This window comes from Zonotrichia albicollis, chromosome Z, assembly GCF_047830755.1.
Source record: "Zonotrichia albicollis isolate bZonAlb1 chromosome Z, bZonAlb1.hap1, whole genome shotgun sequence".
Classification (NCBI taxonomy): Eukaryota; Metazoa; Chordata; class Aves; order Passeriformes; family Passerellidae; genus Zonotrichia; species Zonotrichia albicollis.
In genome coordinates this window covers 45,605,074-45,625,302 of record NC_133860.1, presented here as the reverse complement: position 1 = coordinate 45,625,302, position 20,229 = coordinate 45,605,074, and the positions used below count along the sequence as shown (strand labels likewise).

At 37.9% G+C, this 20,229-nt stretch overlaps 1 protein-coding gene across 8 annotated transcripts in view; it reads left to right on the top strand.

Moving 5' to 3' along the window:
• The window catches only part of GLIS3 (GLIS family zinc finger 3), a 156,095-nt gene that overhangs the window by 36,176 nt on the left and 99,690 nt on the right, over positions 1-20,229 (top strand). For all 8 annotated transcript variants that reach the window (XR_012578122.1, XR_012578121.1, XM_074532843.1 and 5 more), the window contains one exon: positions 2,630-3,746. Coding sequence is in view for 6 of the 8 variants with exons in the window: in XM_074532843.1 (XP_074388944.1) it covers positions 2,630-3,746 (1,117 nt within the window). In the remaining 2 variants the exon portion in view is untranslated. The remainder of the gene's footprint in view (positions 1-2,629; positions 3,747-20,229) is intronic.

Genomic DNA, 20,229 nt, shown 5'->3' with positions numbered 1-20,229 from the left:
ATGGAGGGTAAAACCTTCCCCATATTTTTTGAGTTTCTGTACTTTCTGTTTTGGAGTATTCAGTGGTGTTGCATCAAACCAGGTGTGTATAATAGGACTTTTTTAATAGATAAAGGCTGTTTTATAGTCACAAACTAGATTTTTGTACTCAGTACAGGAAGTGTTATGGAGGATGAAAGCAGAAATAGTCCACATGTTACATCCATGCCATTTGCTTTGATGAAAGACAAAAAACGACCTAGGAAAGAGCAAAGGGTTCTTGCCTAGTAAATAGAAGACCCTTAAAAGAGAGAAAAACATAATTTTCCCTATTCCATGTTTATGTTCAGGATTCTGGATTATACATTGTGGCCTCTGTACACAAAGGGAGAATACAATGTAATTGAAAAGTAATCTCTTGTAAATGGTAATGAAAGAGCTGGTCCAAACTCAAGCGCATTTAGTTTACAATAAGCAGATGCACCAATTAATACCATCTGAGATTCTGGCACCCTGATAGATCTGGTCCCTCATTTTCATATTAGGTGTATTTATTTTCCTCCTATTAGAAAACTACTCAGTTACAGTAGTGGCTGAATTTTAAATAAATCTTCACTTTTTGGGGAGCTGGAATTTTTATTAGTTTTTGAATTTAGATGCTGAAGTGCTGCAGCTTCTTCAGAATAGCTTGCTCTTATTGTATACTTGAAATTCTGGGCCAGCTTTTTATTTTTATTTTTTCTCCCTATTATGAGACTTTTAAAAAACAGTTTTTCTTCAGATTCACTGATGGATATGCCCCTTTTGTGTTAGGCATTAGTAGTTTTTTGTATGACACTGGTTGTACTATACATCTGCTTAAAACTCTTGTCAGTACAAAAATAGGCTTTTTATTGATGCACGATTTCTTTTTCTTTATTCATAAAAGAGAAAATAAAAATTTAAAGAAAACCTGGCAGAACACCCCTACCCCCTCCTCATATTTTCTAGGTGTGAATTGTAGCATGGAGAAATCAAACCTTGCTTGTCTTGCTGTGTTGAAAAATGTGGATCTGTATTTGGGGTCACAACATGCTAGCATGATTTAATCGCCCTATAATGGACTGTCCTTTAACAAAGCCCCTTGACAACAGCCTAAATCAACTTTTTCCCAGTCATCCTTTGAGATCCAAATGGCACACAAGGCTGGCCTGATGGAGCAGTCTCATTTTTCTCACTTCTCCCATTGCAAATTGTAGTCAGCATGCTAATTGTGCTTTCTGTCTGTAGTCAGTTTTGCGAGTGCCGTTCAAACCCTGATGGAGTCACGTAAGGTCCATGACAGCACCGTGCCCTGGCACTAAATCACAACAGGACGTTTCTTATTCTGACACAGCAGATCAACCATGCACGGCAGAGCAGCTCTCTTGCACAAAGGGGCGTTTAACCGTCTCTCCCACACCAAGGCTTGCTGCTCTTTTAAGCTACGTTTTCCCTGTTTGTGAGCTATTTTACAGATACAGCACCTGCAGACTACCTCCTCTCTCTCTCAGGCTGTGCCAAGCTTCCCCTCCAGTGTCCTTGGTCCGTCATTGAAATTCTGTGCTTCTTCAAAACTGTGTCGTTAAAATAATAAACCAAATAATTCATTCTCAAAATATAAGATGTAGAGGCTTCTGGGAGATTGTCAGGTTTATCTAGATATGTAACCAGTTCTTTCTATTGTAAGAGCTCCTTAAAAATAGAAATTTATATACTGATAGCACCACTAGCTGGTAGGAAATACAAATCTGCCTGGGTGTGAACTGGAAACAAAGAATTAAATCCAGTTAACCTTCAGCCAGCATTTACAGCTATGACTCAGGGCCCTTGATGCCCCTTTTATTTTCTTTTTATCCCTTTCTGTAGAAAACAATACTTTTAAGGGCCTATATATTGAGGGTTTTCAAGCTATCCAAAGAATACTTGCAGGATAAAGAAGCTCCCTAATATCTCTCTGAAAAATGCTTGATAACAGCAAGATTAGACTTTTGTGAAAAATTTTGATTGCTGACTTGGAGGCAGATACCTCCTCAAATCAAATCTAGAAAACCTCTTCAACCAGTTCTCCTACATTACTCATTTATTTTGTTTGTTTTATAAAGTTAGATATTATCTGTATTTGTAAACTTGATATATAAAACTTCTGTAGGGAAGTATTTGTATGTATTACAATTGACAAAGTCATTGTAATACAGGATGAATATCCATTCTCTTTGGATTAGTTTTCTTTCTGGTTTTTTTCAAGCAAAAATAATGGATGACTTAAATCATTTTGGGTTTCATAGGAGGCAGGAACATAATGCTTTGGCTTCAGAAGTCCACACCTATTTACACCACAACTGATGAAAAGACATGCAATAATTTCTGCAGTGGTGGATCAATAATCTTTAAAGTAACTTTCTTTCAAAATCTTGAAGTTTTGAAGTTGGCTTCCTAAGTGACCTTTTTACATGTATATTGCCTTTGTATAACTACTGGTACATTAACTGAGTGTCCTAAACTTGAGCACCTAGTATTAGGGAGAGCTTTTCTCACATGTAGCCTTTCCTTAATTTTAAGCATGCATGTGAAGGTAAAAGATCTACTTCTGAATTGTCTAACTGCTTACTTTATTGTACCTTTATTTCAGGTCACTCTTGTCATGTGAGACTCTGGCCTCTACAACATTAAGCTTGTCAGAAGGTCATTCCCCTCTGAGTGTTGAACAAGAGTGGTCACATAGGTACAGGACACTTTCTTCTGTTCCTCCTGACCAAGGTTTACAAAATGGCAATGAGCTGGGGGACTGCGTAAATTTTTCGCCTGAAGCATCTACATCCAGTGACTCATTACCATCCTACTTATATGGCATGGAAAATAAGAATTCCCCTTACTCTAGTCCTTGCCAGTCCTCAGCCTGGTGTCAATCAGCCCGCTCCAAAAAGAGAGCACGCTCTGTATCTCCTCTGTCTGACGGCATTGGGATCGAGTTCAATACAATCATTCGTACGTCCCCAACTTCTCTGGTCGCCTACATCAACAGCTCCAGGGCATCGCCAGCAAACGTCTCCCCACAGCCTGAGGTCTATGGACATTTTTTGGGAGTGAGAGGAAGCTGTATATCACAAAACTGCTCTGTTTCAACTGCCCAGAAAGGCTTCCATATGGCGAATGGCGGTGTCACCTTTCCGGGATATGTTGAGAACGGGACAGGTGAGTACCAGCGGATGCAGCAGCTGGAGCAAGCCAGCTTGCAGATGGTTGCCACAAATAACATGGTGATCCAGCAGGGTGTGCTGGCCATGGACAGCCATGCAATAGACGTCCTGAAAAACAAGCAGCTGGGTGACTTCTCGGGCCCTGTTGTTGACATGCCTCTTTCAGCCGTGGTGCTGCCACCGCCTCCTCCACAGGGGCCACCCCCGCCGTACCACGCTCACCAGCGCCGGCACGTACACGGCCTCCCCGGCCACGTCCCCGCGCTGCAGGCGCTGCCCCCAGCCCCAGGCGCCCCGCTGCAGGAAGATGGAGAGCTGGAGGATTTCAATGGCAAGCATGGCTGTTGCTGGGTTGACTGTGGGAAGCTGTATGACCATCAGGAGGAGCTTGTGCGGCACATAGAGAAGATCCACGTAGACCAGAGGAAGGGAGAAGACTTTACGTGCTTCTGGGCAGGGTGCCCTCGAAGGTTCAAGCCATTTAATGCCCGTTACAAACTGCTGATTCACATGAGAGTCCACTCAGGAGAGAAGCCCAACAAATGCACAGTGAGTCTGAGCTCTGTCTTTCTTAACAATGAAAGGCTCTCTATTACTTAGGAAAATAGAGTGAAGTTGTAATTCTGCCTTTGCTTCTCCCATTTAATGGTGTACTTCTTGAACTAGTCTGTGAGAATGAAATAACTGTTCCATCTTCCCACCTAAACAGAAAGGAAAGGTGTTCTTTAATTTGGTACATACCAACAGATAGGATTAGATGAAAAAACAAATTGTGTTTTCTACATTTATAAACTTTTATTGTAGACTGCAACAAGTGACATGGTAAACCTGCATAATGCAAAACTGAGGCACAGTCAGTACTTAAGTATTTGCATGAAGGATGCATGCAGGAAAGGTGCTGCAGAGCAAATGTCAAATTTTTCCTGAGAGCTTCTTGCATCACGTGACATCTTTTTGACTTGAGGAATTTTCAAGACTTTCCATAATGTTACCACAAGAAACTGAGAAGTGTTGAGCATTTTTTAAGGCAGTTGTTTGTTCTACTACTAAAAACCAAACCCACATGCCTGTTTCCATTAGTACATTAGGAATAAATCCCATAATAATTTTTCTTTTCACAGATTCTGTCAGTGAGCATTCAACTCCTGAAGTCATGTTTTTCTAGCAAGAAAAATTTCTTAGGGCCACAGCAAGTCAGTCTAACACACAGGTAGTCACATGGGTTAATAATCTGGCTGTAAGCAGTTTGTGCTTGGTCTCTAGTGCACCATCTATAATCTCTGTAATACAGATTCTTGAATTGCCTTACATATAGTCTGTATTTTGGGTGACCATGAGCTCAACCTAAGTGCTTATTTAGTGTTGTCTGACCGCAACCTCAGTTTTGAGTCCACAGCATAAATTATAATGGATATATAATTTCTAGGAATAACCGCTGATTAAAAAACATATGTTTACATGTGGTGAAATTTAAATTAATGATTGGAGTCTATATCAGTGTATGTGCTGCTGAATTTTTTTTTTTTAGCATGATGTAGATGTTTGCTTGTAGAGTTAAGAGAAAAAGTCTGTTTCTTTTACTTTTGTTTTTTCAAAGGGCTAGCATCCTGCAGGATAGAGTGGATATCTTTCCAGATTTCCGTCCTTTTCCATCCGCATTTAAAGAATCTAGTAGAGATTGTGTTGTGATGCTAGAAAGGCTTTTTATCCTTCCCTTTTGTCACACCAGAGTCTTAACTCAGGCTCTCTGCTTTCTGAATATTTTTGTAAATTCCATAATATTCTCTTTCTGCTCTCTGTGTATATTGGATCGGGGTATACCATTAATTTCAGTTCTTCCTCAAGGATTTCTCATCATCTTTATGGGAAGAGAGAGAATGAGGAAAAAAAATTACTATGAGTCAAGAAAGTAATTTTTCAAGGGAATATCATGTGTAATTAAAGATAAGAAGACAGACATCAGCGGATGAGTAAAGACAGACAACGGGATGAAGAAAGAGGGTAGGAATGATGAAAGAGCACTGAAAAAGAGTAAATCCAGAAACCCAAGGTCTTTAAAATAGAAGAATTATGATGAAGGATCCTGTGATACTGGAGAAAACACTGTGTTGGTAATACACTAAACTCACTGCCCTCCCTGTTCAGAAAGGGTGCTTACAATGACCTCCTGATTATAAAGCCTCCTTGAGGCATCCTTAGCTTTGAAGATCATTCACTGATGATAAGTAATATCATCAGTGGATGAGTGGATGACGTATTTCTTATGATAAACTTTTCAAATGAGTGGATAAGGTATTTCTTATGATAAACTTTTTGAGATTACTAAGCCAAAACTAAACCCTAAAGCACACCAAGTCTTGCTGTGTCACCAAAATATAAGAGGTGTCTAGATCAATTTCTCAAAGAATCATTGTTTTTTAAAGTGTGTTTAATATTACTGAACTCAAGCAAGCATTGCTGAATAGCTCCAAGAAGTTTGTGTATCAGAAGCAGTGCCCACATACTTACCTTTCCTTCCTGCTGAGAATTGTAATTAAATGTAGAAATACTGAGGATGATATGAAAACCCTTGTAATGTGAGTGTAAATCTGGAACATACGTCCCCTTTATTGGAATAAGCAAGCAAATATGGCATTCTTTAGCACGGTTTGAATGAAACAACTTGTTGCTTTATTCCTTTACCATTTCACAAATGGTGCGAATTTGGAAAAATGTATTTGGCTTTCTAATGTCCAGCAGCCATACTTTCTTGATATATTTAGAAAATTTACTTCAGTCAGACATCATACCTTTCTCACCAAGCAGTGAAATTTGCAATCATATCCATGCCATATAAGGTTTCAAACGGAGATTTTAAGTGAGGTATTTGAGAGAACATTTTGGGCAAGATGATAATGAAGAATGGCTTCCAAATTAATTAAAAAAAATTACGCTAAAGAAATCTGAAAATTTTCACTAAACCTCTACGAATTTATGCTTTTAAGTACAAAAACAAAACAATCAATTTATAATCTTTTTGGTCCATTTAGAATATTTCTAAAATTTATTTTCTGTTTCTAGGTGTAGCATGCCTGTTTCTCTGAAATTACTGAAACTAATAGTCTCTATGTCCACTGTAGTCTAGTAAGAGGAAGTCCAGTAGAGCAAACAGGAAAAGTGGCAAGAATACAACTATTATATTAATTAACTAGATTTAGTGTAAAGAATGGGTCAGAAGTATTAAGTCATGGAGAAGAGCCATCTTCATGTAGTCTATCAAGACATCCTGTAATCAAAGGCAGGCGCGGTTGTATCCGTCATCGTACTGCCATCACACTCTAATCTTTGTGTAATCTTTGTGCACATGTTGGTGGTTCAAGAACAACAGTTTGCAAGACACAATCTTCTCATTGAGCAGAAATTGCAGTGAGTCCTAGGCAATATACTTGTCATGTCAGTATATTTACTTGCCAGTGTTGTTTATCTCTGTACAGCTGAGCATTGAAAGTGTATTGTTACACGTTCTGTGCATCCCTAAGGATTGCTGTGATATACAGTGAGCTTTACATCAGCAAGATTCATGAGATTTCAGTAATTTTTAAGGTGAAGGTTACTTCTATGTAGTATTGTAATAATAGTAGAGATAACATGAAATTAGATACACAACTTCATAAGCTGAACTTCGTAACATAATTTTATTCTTCTCTGTTATTGTTTGTGCCAATGAAGTCATGTAGTTCAGAACAGACTTGCAGGACAGCTAGAACTTCAATACTTGATATGCTTATCCTTAAAACCAGAACCATGCTTATAGTTAAAATCAGTCAAGTGACCTCAGCATTTGTTTTGCCACATCTGAATTAATGTATATTCATCTATGTAACAAAAATTTAGGGCAATTTTAAACTAAAGCTGCAAGTGATATTTTACTCTTTAGTTCCTGCTTGTTCTAGATGAGCTGTCTTCTTTGATTCTTCTTTGATAAGATAAAAGTGTTGAAGGGTGAATAATAATAAAATATCAGCACATAAAAACATGTGACAATCAGGATAATCCAATCCAAACTTAAAGAATTTGTTTGGAATAGCAAGTCTTTAAATAGCTATAAAAATGCATTGGGCTCCCTTACTATTCATTAAACATCTTGCATGTTCTATTCTAACTTACATCACCTGGGAAGCATTCTTCTTTTCAGTAAACTGGTTTAGTGACTAGAAAAATTATTCACAACATAATAGTAATAGTAGTAGTAGTAGTAGTAGTAGTAATAATAATAATAATAATAATAATAATAATAATTATTATTATTATTATTATTATTATTTTATTTTATTTTATTTTATTTTATTTTATTTTAATTAATATTATTATTATTTAGTGTCTGCTCCTAAGCTTCTTCATATAAAGTAGATATAGCATGTTCTAATGTGTTGCATTTATCTATTAATCTGTGAATTTGCTTGTACTTTGTCAGAATAAGTCAAAAAAGAAAAAATGCGAAGAAAAGTTCATATTGAAGTGCAAGTAGTAAGTACAACAGTGGCTGAGATATAATCTGGAACATTTGATAGCAATTATCTCACAATGGAATTTGAGGATTCCACAGATTTTGTTTGAATTAGAAAAAGTCTGAATTCCCTTTAGCTGTTGAAACCTCAGAGTAGCAATTGGCAAATGCTGACCTTTGTTCTCTTTGTCTCTACCTGTGAGCTAATTTTCAACTCAGGTTCCCTTCTTTTATAGTGAACATTTTTACTTTTTAAGTTCAGCTCCAATAAGAGCTATTTAATTAGTCTTATTGTCCTGCTATCCAAACATTAAGCTTAACACACTTACTCTGATACAAGCAGCAACAGCATGATGTTAGAGATAAGTTCAAGGCTCACACTTCACAGCTTTATTCAGATGCTCTAAGAATGCTTCCCCTTTTGAGTCTGAGTTCACTCTTGTTGCTTTCTATAAACTCTGAGCTGTGCTACAGCCCAATGCCTTTAGTATTGATAGTACTACATGTCCAAACTTTTTTGGTGCAGCTGTTTGATGTCATATAAACCAATAAAATTGCTAGTATTCCTGTCAGATTTAAAGCAACATCCATTTAACATTTGCTAAATACCTGAAATCATCCCACAACACATCTGCAAAGAATGTAAAACAGAATGTATGTGAAAAAAAGAATATACTTCTTTAATGTTTTTTTTTTTTGAGACACAAGCAAACTTCCTTAGGTGAGCATGAGTGCTTGGATGGAAGTGTGTATGTGTGCTGTTTGAAGAACATGTCCTTGGAAAATGTGGAAATTTTGATTAAAACCAGAAATGCATCCTGTAAAAATGACTGGGATTTTTTTTTCCATCTTTAGGCTTTAGCATTGTGTCTTCATATAGTATCTTATATATGGCATGTGCAAATATTTTGATTACAGTATATGCCATGTTTCTTGATAAGACCATATCACATGCTATATTGCATGGAACTCTTGATAAAATAGAAACGATAAAAAAATTTGAATTTGTTCTTCCTCATATGCTTGCAGAAGACCTTCCCACTATGCTAAAATAGCATTTGAGCGCTTTGTCCTAAGCAATGCCACAAGAAAGGTAATTCAATTGTTGAGTCAATTTGCTGAAAATTAGAAAGAGCTAAATTTACACTTGCCTGTTGCTGATTTTTTCCCTAACTCAGTAAACAAACTGAAACAGAAATAGCACAGAAAAAGCAGAGATGTATGATTAATTAGACTATATCATGTGTATGGATACAGAAAGTTGCACTTTAGTTGTCTGTTATAAAACTAAGCCTCTCTAGCTCTCACAAGTTTGTGCAATATTAGTGATCTTCTGGTCATGGTTATGATGTCTTAGCTGTTTAAAGAAAAAGTTAATTATGAATTCTGGGTGTGCCTCTCCAAACAGCTCATATTATGTGATCATATCAGATGGCAGCTAGCCCAAACTAATGAATTTTGCCTCTCAGCACTTGTACTAATTATCTTTCAGTATTGTCCTTTCAGTATGAAATATATACTGTGTTCATGGTTCAAAATGTAATGATGGGTGCTTTTACTTTTTCTGCTGAAGATGCACAACTTGCACTTGAGTTCAGTGAGGACAAGAGGGCTTCTGGTACTCAGGGTACTGAGTCTCAATAGCAGAACATCTCTTTAAGCAATCAAAAATTGCAGAGCAAGCTCCTTTCTACATGTAAATGATGACAGTGAAAAATGGTAGCCAGAGAGCCCGTGTTTTAGGTTTCAGAATAAAATGTTTATGAAATACCTAACTTCTTTTTTTCTTCTAATTGACAATTGATTTTGATGTTAAGTATTTGACTCTGATTTTTTTTTGCCTTTTGACTTATAGAATTGAAAAATTTAAAACAGAACTTTAATGAAATTTTGCAAACCGACATATTCTTAGTTTCATTGTAATCCAGAACATGAATGTGAAGTATCCCAACATAAAAATGAACATTCCTGATTGCAGAAACACTTATGTTTGTATGGAAGGGTTTCTAATTTATTACCTGTCTGTGTTTGTGGATAGGCACAAAAATATATTTTATTTATTTTTATTTCCCTGTAGCATAATTTTAATGAAATATAATTTAGATGTTTTTATTGCTACACCAAACTATAAATAAATGGTAAAGTTAAAACAATGAAGAATTCTTAAATTTCATATACATCAAGTAAGGAATCCTAAAACATAATTTATGTCTACCAAAATTTCAGGTACAAGAAATTTGGAGGGTGTTCTGGTGTTGGGTTCTTGGTTAGTTGGATTTGGGTACACATTTTGGGGTTTTCTTTGTTTTTTAAACTTAGGTTTTAAACTAGAAAATTACTTGAATTCAAACCTGAGAGGGTGGGGGGAATGGGGCGAGTGTTACTGTTGATGGTTTGGAGCATCTTTGTGTGAAGATAGGATTACTCTCCAAGTCATGAAATCTTTATAGATAACTTCTGCTCTTTCCTGCTAATTTTCTTTTGTCTTTCCACCATCCTTGTTTGGTTGGTGACGGGCCTCTATCAGGAACAGAGTCAGTAAACCTTGAAACTTTCCATTTAGTGATAGAAAAGGCTAACAATATCTGACAGGAAAACAGAAAATGCAAGTTATGATACAGTTACAATAGCAACAGACAGGGACCTTTCCCAGAAAATATGATTTTGTTTTAAAGCAAGGAAGAGAGAAGTGGAGGGAACAAGTTAATAGATTGTGCCATCCATTGCAATGTTACTCCTTCAGAAAGGAAATACAGCTTTACTTAAAAGTAAACACACTGTCGGCTTTATTCAGGTGATTGACACTGATTTTCTAAGGATTAGGAGTTTAATTAACGTTTCTGGTGTTCTGTGGAAAACTTCTCAGACACCTAAGTCTTATGGTATATCAGTGAACATAGGCTTTAAATCCCAGGGCTGAGCATTAAGCTGCATAGAACAATCATTGGATTACTTGTACCGAGCAGTTGGGAAATGGAAAAATGCCAAATAGCTTTTTTACTAAATATGTTCAGTGCACTACGTATATTGAAGTAGGTTGAAAGCCAAACACAAATGTATGCTGAAGCATTTGTACATCCTGAGGCACTCTTTGACATTTTTTCATTACTCAGATTTAGTATAAGATACTGTTACTGGCTTAATGCTTAAAGGACTCAAGGGAAGGGACTGGTTCTGTTTTAATGAATAAGTTGCAAAGCTATAGTCTTGTAGACTGCAGTGAGATTTGTCCAGGCGGAATCATGCTCAATTCAGTGATTCCACTGATTTCTATGGCGTGTCTGGAGTCACAGAGGCATTTAAGTTGGCCTTTAAGATCACAGAGTCCAGCACTTGGGAGACCAGAACAACCCCCCTTCGTTACAGTTTCCTTTTGGAAATTGTAGGGAGCAATGATGTCTCTCCTGAATCTCAAGCACAGTAGTCCAAACACTGAGAAGACAAGATTAATCTTGATTCACTCTGATCCCTGAAGCAATTCTGTCTTATTGCCATTATAGTCCCAATTAGCTGGGGTGGCATTTAGCAGATGCTAAAATCTTGTTTGCTTTTACAGATACCTACTTGCAGGGTAGGTTTCCAGAGAACTTTGACTGAATAAGGCTTAAGCGCTGTTCAGAACATGATTGTAGTAGGATGTCCCTGTAAGTGGTTGAAACAGGCACCTTGAACAAGGATGTTACCAAATACAGCCAGTGCTCTGTCACAGAAACATGGTTGCTGTTCATCTTAGGCTAACAGGGTTTGAATAACTGCTGAACAAACCTTTCTGAACAGCGTGCATGGAAACAGGGTGGTCTTTTTAGAGCTCATCACTGTGAAGGTTCAGTCTGTGTCTGTGTAGAGTGCTGGACTACTTAAGAAAAGCAAATTCAGAAAGGAGCTAGTGAGGATGCTGTTGTGTCTAGAACTGTAGTGGTCTGTTGTACCATCAGGGTTTGCTAAATGTTTTTATAGCCACCTGGTGATTGTTTTCTGATACCACTCAGAATGCTTATTTTTCCTGTCAATTAAAGACTGTTTCAATTTAGGGTTGATATTTTCTTACCATTGTTTTTACGGATATACAGCAAATTTATTCCATGAGTATTCAGCTCTTGAGAATTAACACTCATAATTGCAGAGTTCAAGGCCACAAGTGAATCATTTTAGAGAAATGTCACTGTGGTAAGAAATTTTTTTATGTGTTGTTTCTTCATGAAATGTTGAAATCTAATCTTTCTCAGCTGTTCATGAAACAGTGTGCTTGATAAATAGAGTAGTTGTAAATAATTTCCCACTATCTCTTTTTATCTTTTTGAATGCTCTCTGTCGGTCACCAACTGGCACAAGCTTAAGTCAAAATCACAGCACGCCTTTATGTGTATTCTTGGTACAATTCTATAAATACATTAAAAGAGCATAAAATTAACATTCTTATGCTCTTTACTGTATTCTTTACTGTTAAACATTTGCAGAATTGCCTCCAAGGTTAATCAGATGTTAACATCATGCAATACCACTTTTTTTCAAGGTCTGCTGTACTGTCAAAGGATGTCTTTTCCTAATAACATTCAGATTTCTGTTTTAAGAAGTTGCAGCTATGCAAACAAGCTTATCTGGGCCAACAATAAAAAAATAATTGATTTTAATTAGGAATTGTCACATTGCAGAAAAAGACAAGGCTGCTTTTGTTCTATGAAAAGCCTGCTTTGCCTGCTTGCAAAAATGCATGGATTTCTTTCCAATGGCTTTAATAATTGGTATGACAAAGGTTCAGTCCTGTGATTCCTAAAGTTTCCAAATGATTCAGACATACTTGTCCAACTTTGTTTTTTGTATTTGATGGTAATCTGTAAGTTGGTAGATGGCATGAACATGAGGTCTGCTTTGTTTGTTTAAAGGAACAGGATAAACTGAATTAGAGAATATTTATGTTGAGACTGCTGAAATTATTGAGACCACATTTTAAAAATGAGCCAGTGTTGAGAAACAAGGCTGCTCAGCTCTGACTGTGTCACAAGGACTCTTGAGTTTTGAATGACTGGATAAATGTGGTCTGAATCCGTTATGTAAATTAACAATGTGAGCTGCTAAGTTGTGCCGCTGATTTTATGCCTGCATCAGTCAAGCAGGTCCAGTGTCACATAAGTTGTCAAGGAGACATAAAGATTGAGCAAATACTGTAGGAATCATTATAATTGATAGCCCTGTGGGCATGGTAACTGAAAATATGCAATACATTCTCAATCAAACTCAGGCTCTTAAAGTCAGTTAAATGAATCTCTGTGAAGCCTGGGTTGGGAATGTGGCATTTCACTGAATCAGTGGAGAGTTTGGCTCCAAATTAAAAGCAAGCTGTTTGAAGGATTGTTGACCTGCTTTAATTTTGAGAAGGTTCTCAAAAGTCTGTGATGCAAATTTGTGAGAGATGACATTTTCTCCAAAGGCAGATGTTCGCTGCTTCTAGTTCTGATTGTTAGAGTAGCTGAAGCACCACTGAATGCAACACTAATCTTGAATACTAAGTCTGAATCATCACAGATCTTGAAAAATGGTGATGGCCTCTTTGGACACTCATCTCCCATCATCCTTCAACTATCTACAGTGAAAACTTTTAGATAGTATTTGTGAGGCTTAGAAGACAGCAGATATAAACTTATCATAGCAAGTTCTGTTTACTAACTTCAGTTCTTCTATCATTGTCATAGTAGTGGACTACCTTATTTTGTTCCTTTAGGAAGGGAGAGATGGGTCGCTGAATCCATCAACATGGCTTTTGCAGCTGAATTAAGGTTAAAACGTAAACGTTGTGTTATTTTATATTGTATTTTACTGTTGTGATAGGTCCTCTGTTACCATCAGGCAAAAGTGGTAACAGCAAGGAAATGGTACACCTGGACACTCTTTGAACCTGAGGGAGATAGATAAGGCTAAAGTGACCTGAATAAGGAGAATTCTATGTTGCTTATGTGGAAGAGGACAGTGATCATCCAGCCCTTGAAGACTTACATGGCTGTGAAGTTGTGACACAATTTTATGTCCAAGATGTTAGGAATATTTAAAGAGGAACAAGAGATAGAAATGAACTGCTTTGGTAAGGATAAATGAGAACTTGTTCCAGTGAAAATACAATCTTTATAAAGGAAGGAGAGTAAGACAAAATGGTGCTCTATTTCTATTCCCCGCCAAAAATCTAGTAGGCTATCCATCTCTCTGGCATTACCTTGAGATAATGTTTCTTTCTTTAATAGTGGATATGTGATATAACTGAGAAGCATGAAGCCTTAATTGGCTCAGAGAATGGAAAACAAGCTTGCAGCAGGGTGAGGCAGCTGCATGTTCCAGAGGTAATGGTGGAGTCATGTCTTGGGTATGAATATAGGGAGCATGTCTAGGAGTGTAGGGATGTTGAATATTTTTGCAACAGACTGCTTGTGGCAGAGGCTGGAGACATGCTGTGGTGTGTTCTCTTAGATAACCTGCTGCTTGCATGTGGTATTTCTCCTGCTACTTGTTTCTCCAGAGGATGAGAGGAAGGACGTGGTTGGGTAGTTTGACTTTGACATGTTGTCACAAGGAAGAGGAGAAAATTAGGCTACAAGGCTTTACCTCATGTGTGATGAAGACAAAACGCGAATTTGAGGCATTGGTGTTTTATGCATACTTGAAATTTGCATTATTTTTCTAAATTTTTAACCCTTATAGACAAGATTCAGTCACTTTTGTACTAGTTGTGAAGGTTTTCGGTCCTTGTACAATTCTGTGTAGAGGATGCAGGCCGCAACACTAATCCTGGATATGTGGTATTTGGATCTATTCTGGATTGTATTTAGCAAGCTCAGAGTTTAGGAAGAGTCAGCTCACTTCTGTCTCTTTAAGACTGATAGGTACAACGTTAGCAATCCGGATAGCCTTCCTCCATGTACTGATAAGCCATAACACATCATCTCTAAAATGGTGGAGGAAATCAAAACATGGTTATTTTGTTTTACCTCTAGAGTGACTCCAGGGAAGATACAAGAAAAACTCTGTTGAAGCTTTAGAATCTGACTCGTCGCTGTGGGTTTGGTAAAGATGCTGTGTATTCCATCAGTTCTCATTCCTACTGAAAGGCTTTTTTTAAAAGCAAGCAAACCCAAACCCTACTTTTAAAAATTCCTTTGTGTGGAAAGAGAGGGCTGAATTAAATAGCTTGAACTCTTTAATATTTGTATAGTACTTGGGGTTCTTTGCATTAACTTATACAGTATTTTGGTTTCCTTGGCCAGTAGGTTTCCCAGAAACTGAACAGTGCAGGTGAAGTAACTTTATTTCTGAAGTTAAATGTGTAGGCAAAATGCAATTTCACTAAATGAAAGGGGGACCTCATTTACTGACAGGTAGTCTTTTCTTTTAAAGTTGATTAAAATCTTTACAAACAAAAATGTTTTGACTTGAGTCACAGAAAAACAATTATCCATTCTATACATTCACAGTAATTTAAATTTTTCAAGGTCATGATCCCATAAAACATTATGTCACTGCTGTCACACTCTCTACTCCAATCACCACTTCAAAAACAAATGTTGAGGAAGAAAATAATTTAAATGTATTGTTTTATTTAAAGTTGCACAGGAAGTTGTGAAGTGTTCAACCAGATTAGAAAAGGCACATATATTTTGGGAAAGCTAAAATAGTAAATGGAGCACACGTGTCCCTGTTAAGGAGCAGGCACATTTATTAATTAATTCTTTATCTTCCTGTACTATCTTCATCTAGGTCTACCTGCAGGGCAAGATAAAATGCTCTGTTCTGAGGGTCTGTCTTCTGGTTGAGGTCATACAGGTCTGTTAGCAACTTTTGTTCATTCAAACTTGTTGATAAGGAAATCTGAAGAACAACTTCTTAATTTAGAGAAAGTATTATAGTTTTCTTCATTTACTGATAGCATTATGTGCAAGATTTTGTCGTGTGAGAAGGTGATCTAGTCTACAGTTATGGGCATGCAATTTCAAATCATTGTATTACCTGAGCTTTGCCTGTTCCTGGTCCCTGCGGAGCCATGGTAAATCATAGTTTCTGAACACTTAGTCTGTTACAGCTCCTGAGTTCACATATACATTTTATTTCCCTTTTTGAGTTTATTTCCTTTTTACTGTTTGTATACATACAGTACTCAATAAGTAATAGTTAATAACTTGTGAAGTGTTAGTACCTTTTTGGTTTTCAAGTGTACCTCTTAACTGTGTAAGTGAAGGAACAGTCAGATTTGTGTAACATCCTCTGTGGGATTCAGTAAGCCTGGTGTCTAAAATACTTGTAGTTCACAGAATCACAGAACTGGTCAGGTTGGAAGGAACCTCAGTGGGTTGTATGCACAAGCAGACTGTGTCCAGACATTCTTGAATATTCCCCCATGAGGGAGACTCGTCAGCCTCTCTGGGCAGTCTGTTCCAGTGCTCAGTCACCTGCACAGTAAAGAAGTTCTTCTTCGTGTTTAGAAGAACTGTGCATCAGTTTCTGCCCACGAGTCCATCCTCTTGACACTCTCTCTTCAAATACATAAACACATTAATGAGATCTTCTATCATCCATCTCTTCTCAAGGCTAAACAGGCGCAGCTACCCCAGTCTTTCCTTGTAAGAGACGGTCCAGTCCCTTAATTGCCTTCATTCCCCTCCATTGGATCTGCTCCAGGAGCCCCATGTCTCCCCCGGGCTGAGGAGGCACAGCACCCCAGGTAAGGCTACTACTGGGCACAGCACCCCAGGTAAGGCTTCACCAGGGCTGAGCAGAGGGAAAGTATCCCCTCCCTGACCTGCTGTCAGCGCTCTTCCTAATGCCCCCCATTGGCCCTCTTGGCCACTAGCACACTCCGCTGGCTCATGGACAATGTGTTGTCCACCAGGACATTCAGGTCCTTCTCCACAGAGCTGCTCCCCAGCAGATCAGCCCCCAGCCTCTGCTGGGTTATTCTTTCCCTTGTGCAGGACCCTGCATTTGTCTTTGTTGAATTTCAGACAGCTGTTCTCTGCCCATGTCTCCAACCTGTTGAGGTCCCTCTGAAGAGCTGCACAATCCCCTGAGGGCCACTGCTCCCAGCTTTGTGTCATGAGTGAACTCACTGAGGATGCATCTGTTCCTTTATTGAAGTTATTGATGGAACTGGACAAGTTTTGAACCTTTGGAGACACCTCTAGAGACAGACCTCCAAACAGACACTGTGACACTCATTATGACTCTCTGGGATCTGTTGTTCAGCCAGTTTTCAATCCACCTCACTGTCCACTCACCTAGTTCACACCCTCTGAGTTTATCTTTGAGGATGTGAGAGACAGTGTTGAAATACTTGCTAAAGTTGAGGTAGGCAATATCCACTGCTCATCCTTCACCCATCCATGTACTTGTTTCATTGTGGAGGCAAGCAGGTTGGTCACTGTCATGGTTTTGCAAAACCAATAGTCACCTTTGCTGTGAAGACTGGAATGACATTTGCTTTCTTCCAGTCCTCAGGCACCTCTCCTGATTTCTACGACCTTTCAAAGATTGTGAGCAGCCCCACAATGGTGTCTGCCAGCTCTCTCAGCATTCATGGATGCATTCCATTAGGGCCCATGGACTTGTGGATGTCTACTTTGCCTAGGTGATCTCTAACCCAGTTGTCTTTGACGAGGAGAAAGTTTTCCTTGCAAAATTCCTTGCCCTGGTTTCCTGGGCAAGAGATTCCTAAGAGCTGGTCTTGTTAGTGAACATGGATGCAAAGAAGGTGTGCATGATTTTTGACTCATGTATGTGATTAGCTGCATATTTTGGTGAGAAAAATTTTGAAGCACATTATAACTGACAGAAGAAAAGCAATTGTTGAAAACTGGGAGTACTTTTTTCTAGTTAGTTGTGGCCTGGAATCACTCAAATTTATACATTGGTCCTTATGGTGAAAAAACCTGAACCTGACAATAAATCAAGTGTTTGGTCATGCATAAGAACTTTTCAGCTGATGTGTGAAAACAGAGGGAAGGGCAGAGAAGCAGCAAAGAGCTTGAGCACTTTCCTTACATCAAAGATACCCAGGGCATTTTTATTGTGTTTTCTGTGGGGCATTGAGCGTTTGAAGCATTGAGCGCAGAGAAATGCCCCTCCTACTGTCCTTGAAGCTGGCCTCTTAGAAAAATGTCATTATCACCTGGAACAATTTACTGGCTATATTCAGGAGGTCATGTGGATTTTATCATACCATTATTTCATTATTTTAGGGAAATTAATGAGATGCATCCTGATAAGCATCCAGGTGTATGGTGCATGGCTCATACACCTATATCGCAGGGTATGCATCTTAGGAAATGTGAAGTTTTTACTCACTGGTTTTTCCTGAGTCCAGAGATAGTTGCAAATTGCATTCTTATGTAAAGAAGCTGTTCAAAACATGTTTTGATTAGTTTTGCTTCATATTGTGTATACAAACAGACATTTTGATTTTTGAGAATTCCATTTTTCTGAAAGCCCTATTTTTGTTTTTTATAAATGTCTCTTCATAAAATATCTCTTTTATAAAATATCCTGGCTCCCTTTACTGCCTGTTAGAACAGCAAATTAAGTATCTCAGTCTTGGCTACTTGACAAGTGTATGCTCTTCATGGCTTGTGGTAATAAAAATATGATAGCCTTACTATGGATGCCCTTTGGTTTAAGTGGTGATGTATCGGAATACCCACATGTTAAGGAGAATCACAAGTTTCTTTCTTATCTGTTATGAGGAATTATACTGTCTGACATGCATGGCAGAACATGAATTAGATTGCTAGAGGTATATAGAGGTATATATTTGTTACTTGCAAAGTAACACAAGTTTGAGCCATTACAAAATAGTTAAGTTGGAAGACTAAGCCTTTCATAGATAATGGATTTCTTTTGAGAAATTTGAGTGATTCAGAAATATTTGAACAGAAATCAATCAGAAGTATCACCACACCCTGTAAAAATAGCTAAAGCTTATTCTGCTATGGCTGTAAGCAAGAGTCTCATATAGCTAAACTTGTATCAAAATTCAGCTGGTAGTGGGAATTGTATATTTTAAATGAAGCCAAGTAACAAAACAGCATATGCTGTCCTGTCATTTGACTTTTTCTAATAAATATGGCTGTTATTGCTTAACATACTTAGGTTTTTATACTAATTCTGGAGTATCTGCTTAACAGCTCTTCATTTATTAAGATATTAGGCATATATTTTCCCTTAATTGAACACCTGTCATCGACAATATAATAGCACTCTGAAACATGTGTGCGTTTAGCATTTCTGTAAACACTGTCAAATGTTTTTAAAATGCCTTTTTAAATTAGTTGCAAATAGAAGAAAATACCTCTACGTTTCAAGGGCTGGTAGCCTCTCAAAGAGAGGCAAAACCAGATTTCTCACTTCAAGAAGGAGACCATTGATGGGAATGACAGAAAAATGCATAATCGAGTTTTCCTCACCTGCAGCATAGAACAGGAGCTACAAGGCTTGGCTGACTCTGGATTAGTATTGATTGCTGACTTTTTTAAAAGGCATGTCTGCATTGTGTTTTGTCTGTTGAAATAAGCACTGTTAAAGGCCTTAGTTTGCAGTCAATTAATCTCCTAAAATAATTTGTTTGCCTGATCCTGTTGCCAGATGCACTATCCAGGTACAGCCACCACTTTTTGTGGTGGCTAAAGAGACTTAGCTGATAAAGCAGTTTATTATGTTTCTCTGCTTTAAAGTTCATTGATCTTGCTCATGGAAAATGTTAGTATTTTCTCCTTTGTTTGAACTGTACCTCTGTGTTTTCAGCAATTGTTGTCTGTGACTTGGATCTCATTAGGATTATGCCAAGGTCACTGAATGGCATGTCAGCTTAATTACAGCGGCTTTCAAGCTGAACAGTTCTGACTCACAAACAGGAATTCACAGTTAGGTAAATGAACAATCTGAAATCTCCAAGTCGCATGCCATGCAATGCGTAGCTACATGCAGTAAGATGCTGAGTGAAGACTGTATTCCTTGGCTCCAAAGAACAGCAGCTAAATTTAAACAGCCCTTGACTCGAAATGGGACTGAGCACCCCAAGGGTGGGCTGTAAATTGCAGATTTTAGCTGTCTTATTTTTAAAAGGTTAAAAAGGAGCAGTTTGTTTCCCTTATGTTATCCAAGCTGGAAAGTCTTTCAGCAGCAGTGGTGTGAGATGTGTGGTACCCTGAAGGAAGGGCATCTGCTAGCAACAGAGTGACTTGTCCATTGCAAATAGTGAACTATTAAATAGTTCCAAGCTCTTCACAGGGAAAAAAAATAAGGACCATGTATCAGGTTAAAAGTCCAGTTCTTAAGAAGAGGCATAAACAGCCTGTATTCATTTGCCTCAGAAGTTTCCACATGTTGAAAACCATCTTATTGATGAAAACCTTCTTATAATTATGTCAGAGTATGTGTCATTGAATGTGTCTTTGCACTAAAATCTAATATATTTCTGCAGCTGAATGATTCATAAGAATTCTGTTTGCAATGAGATGCAGTTCCCATTGTTAGTGATCTCTATTTCTTTTTGTGCTCTATGCTTTATCAAACTGA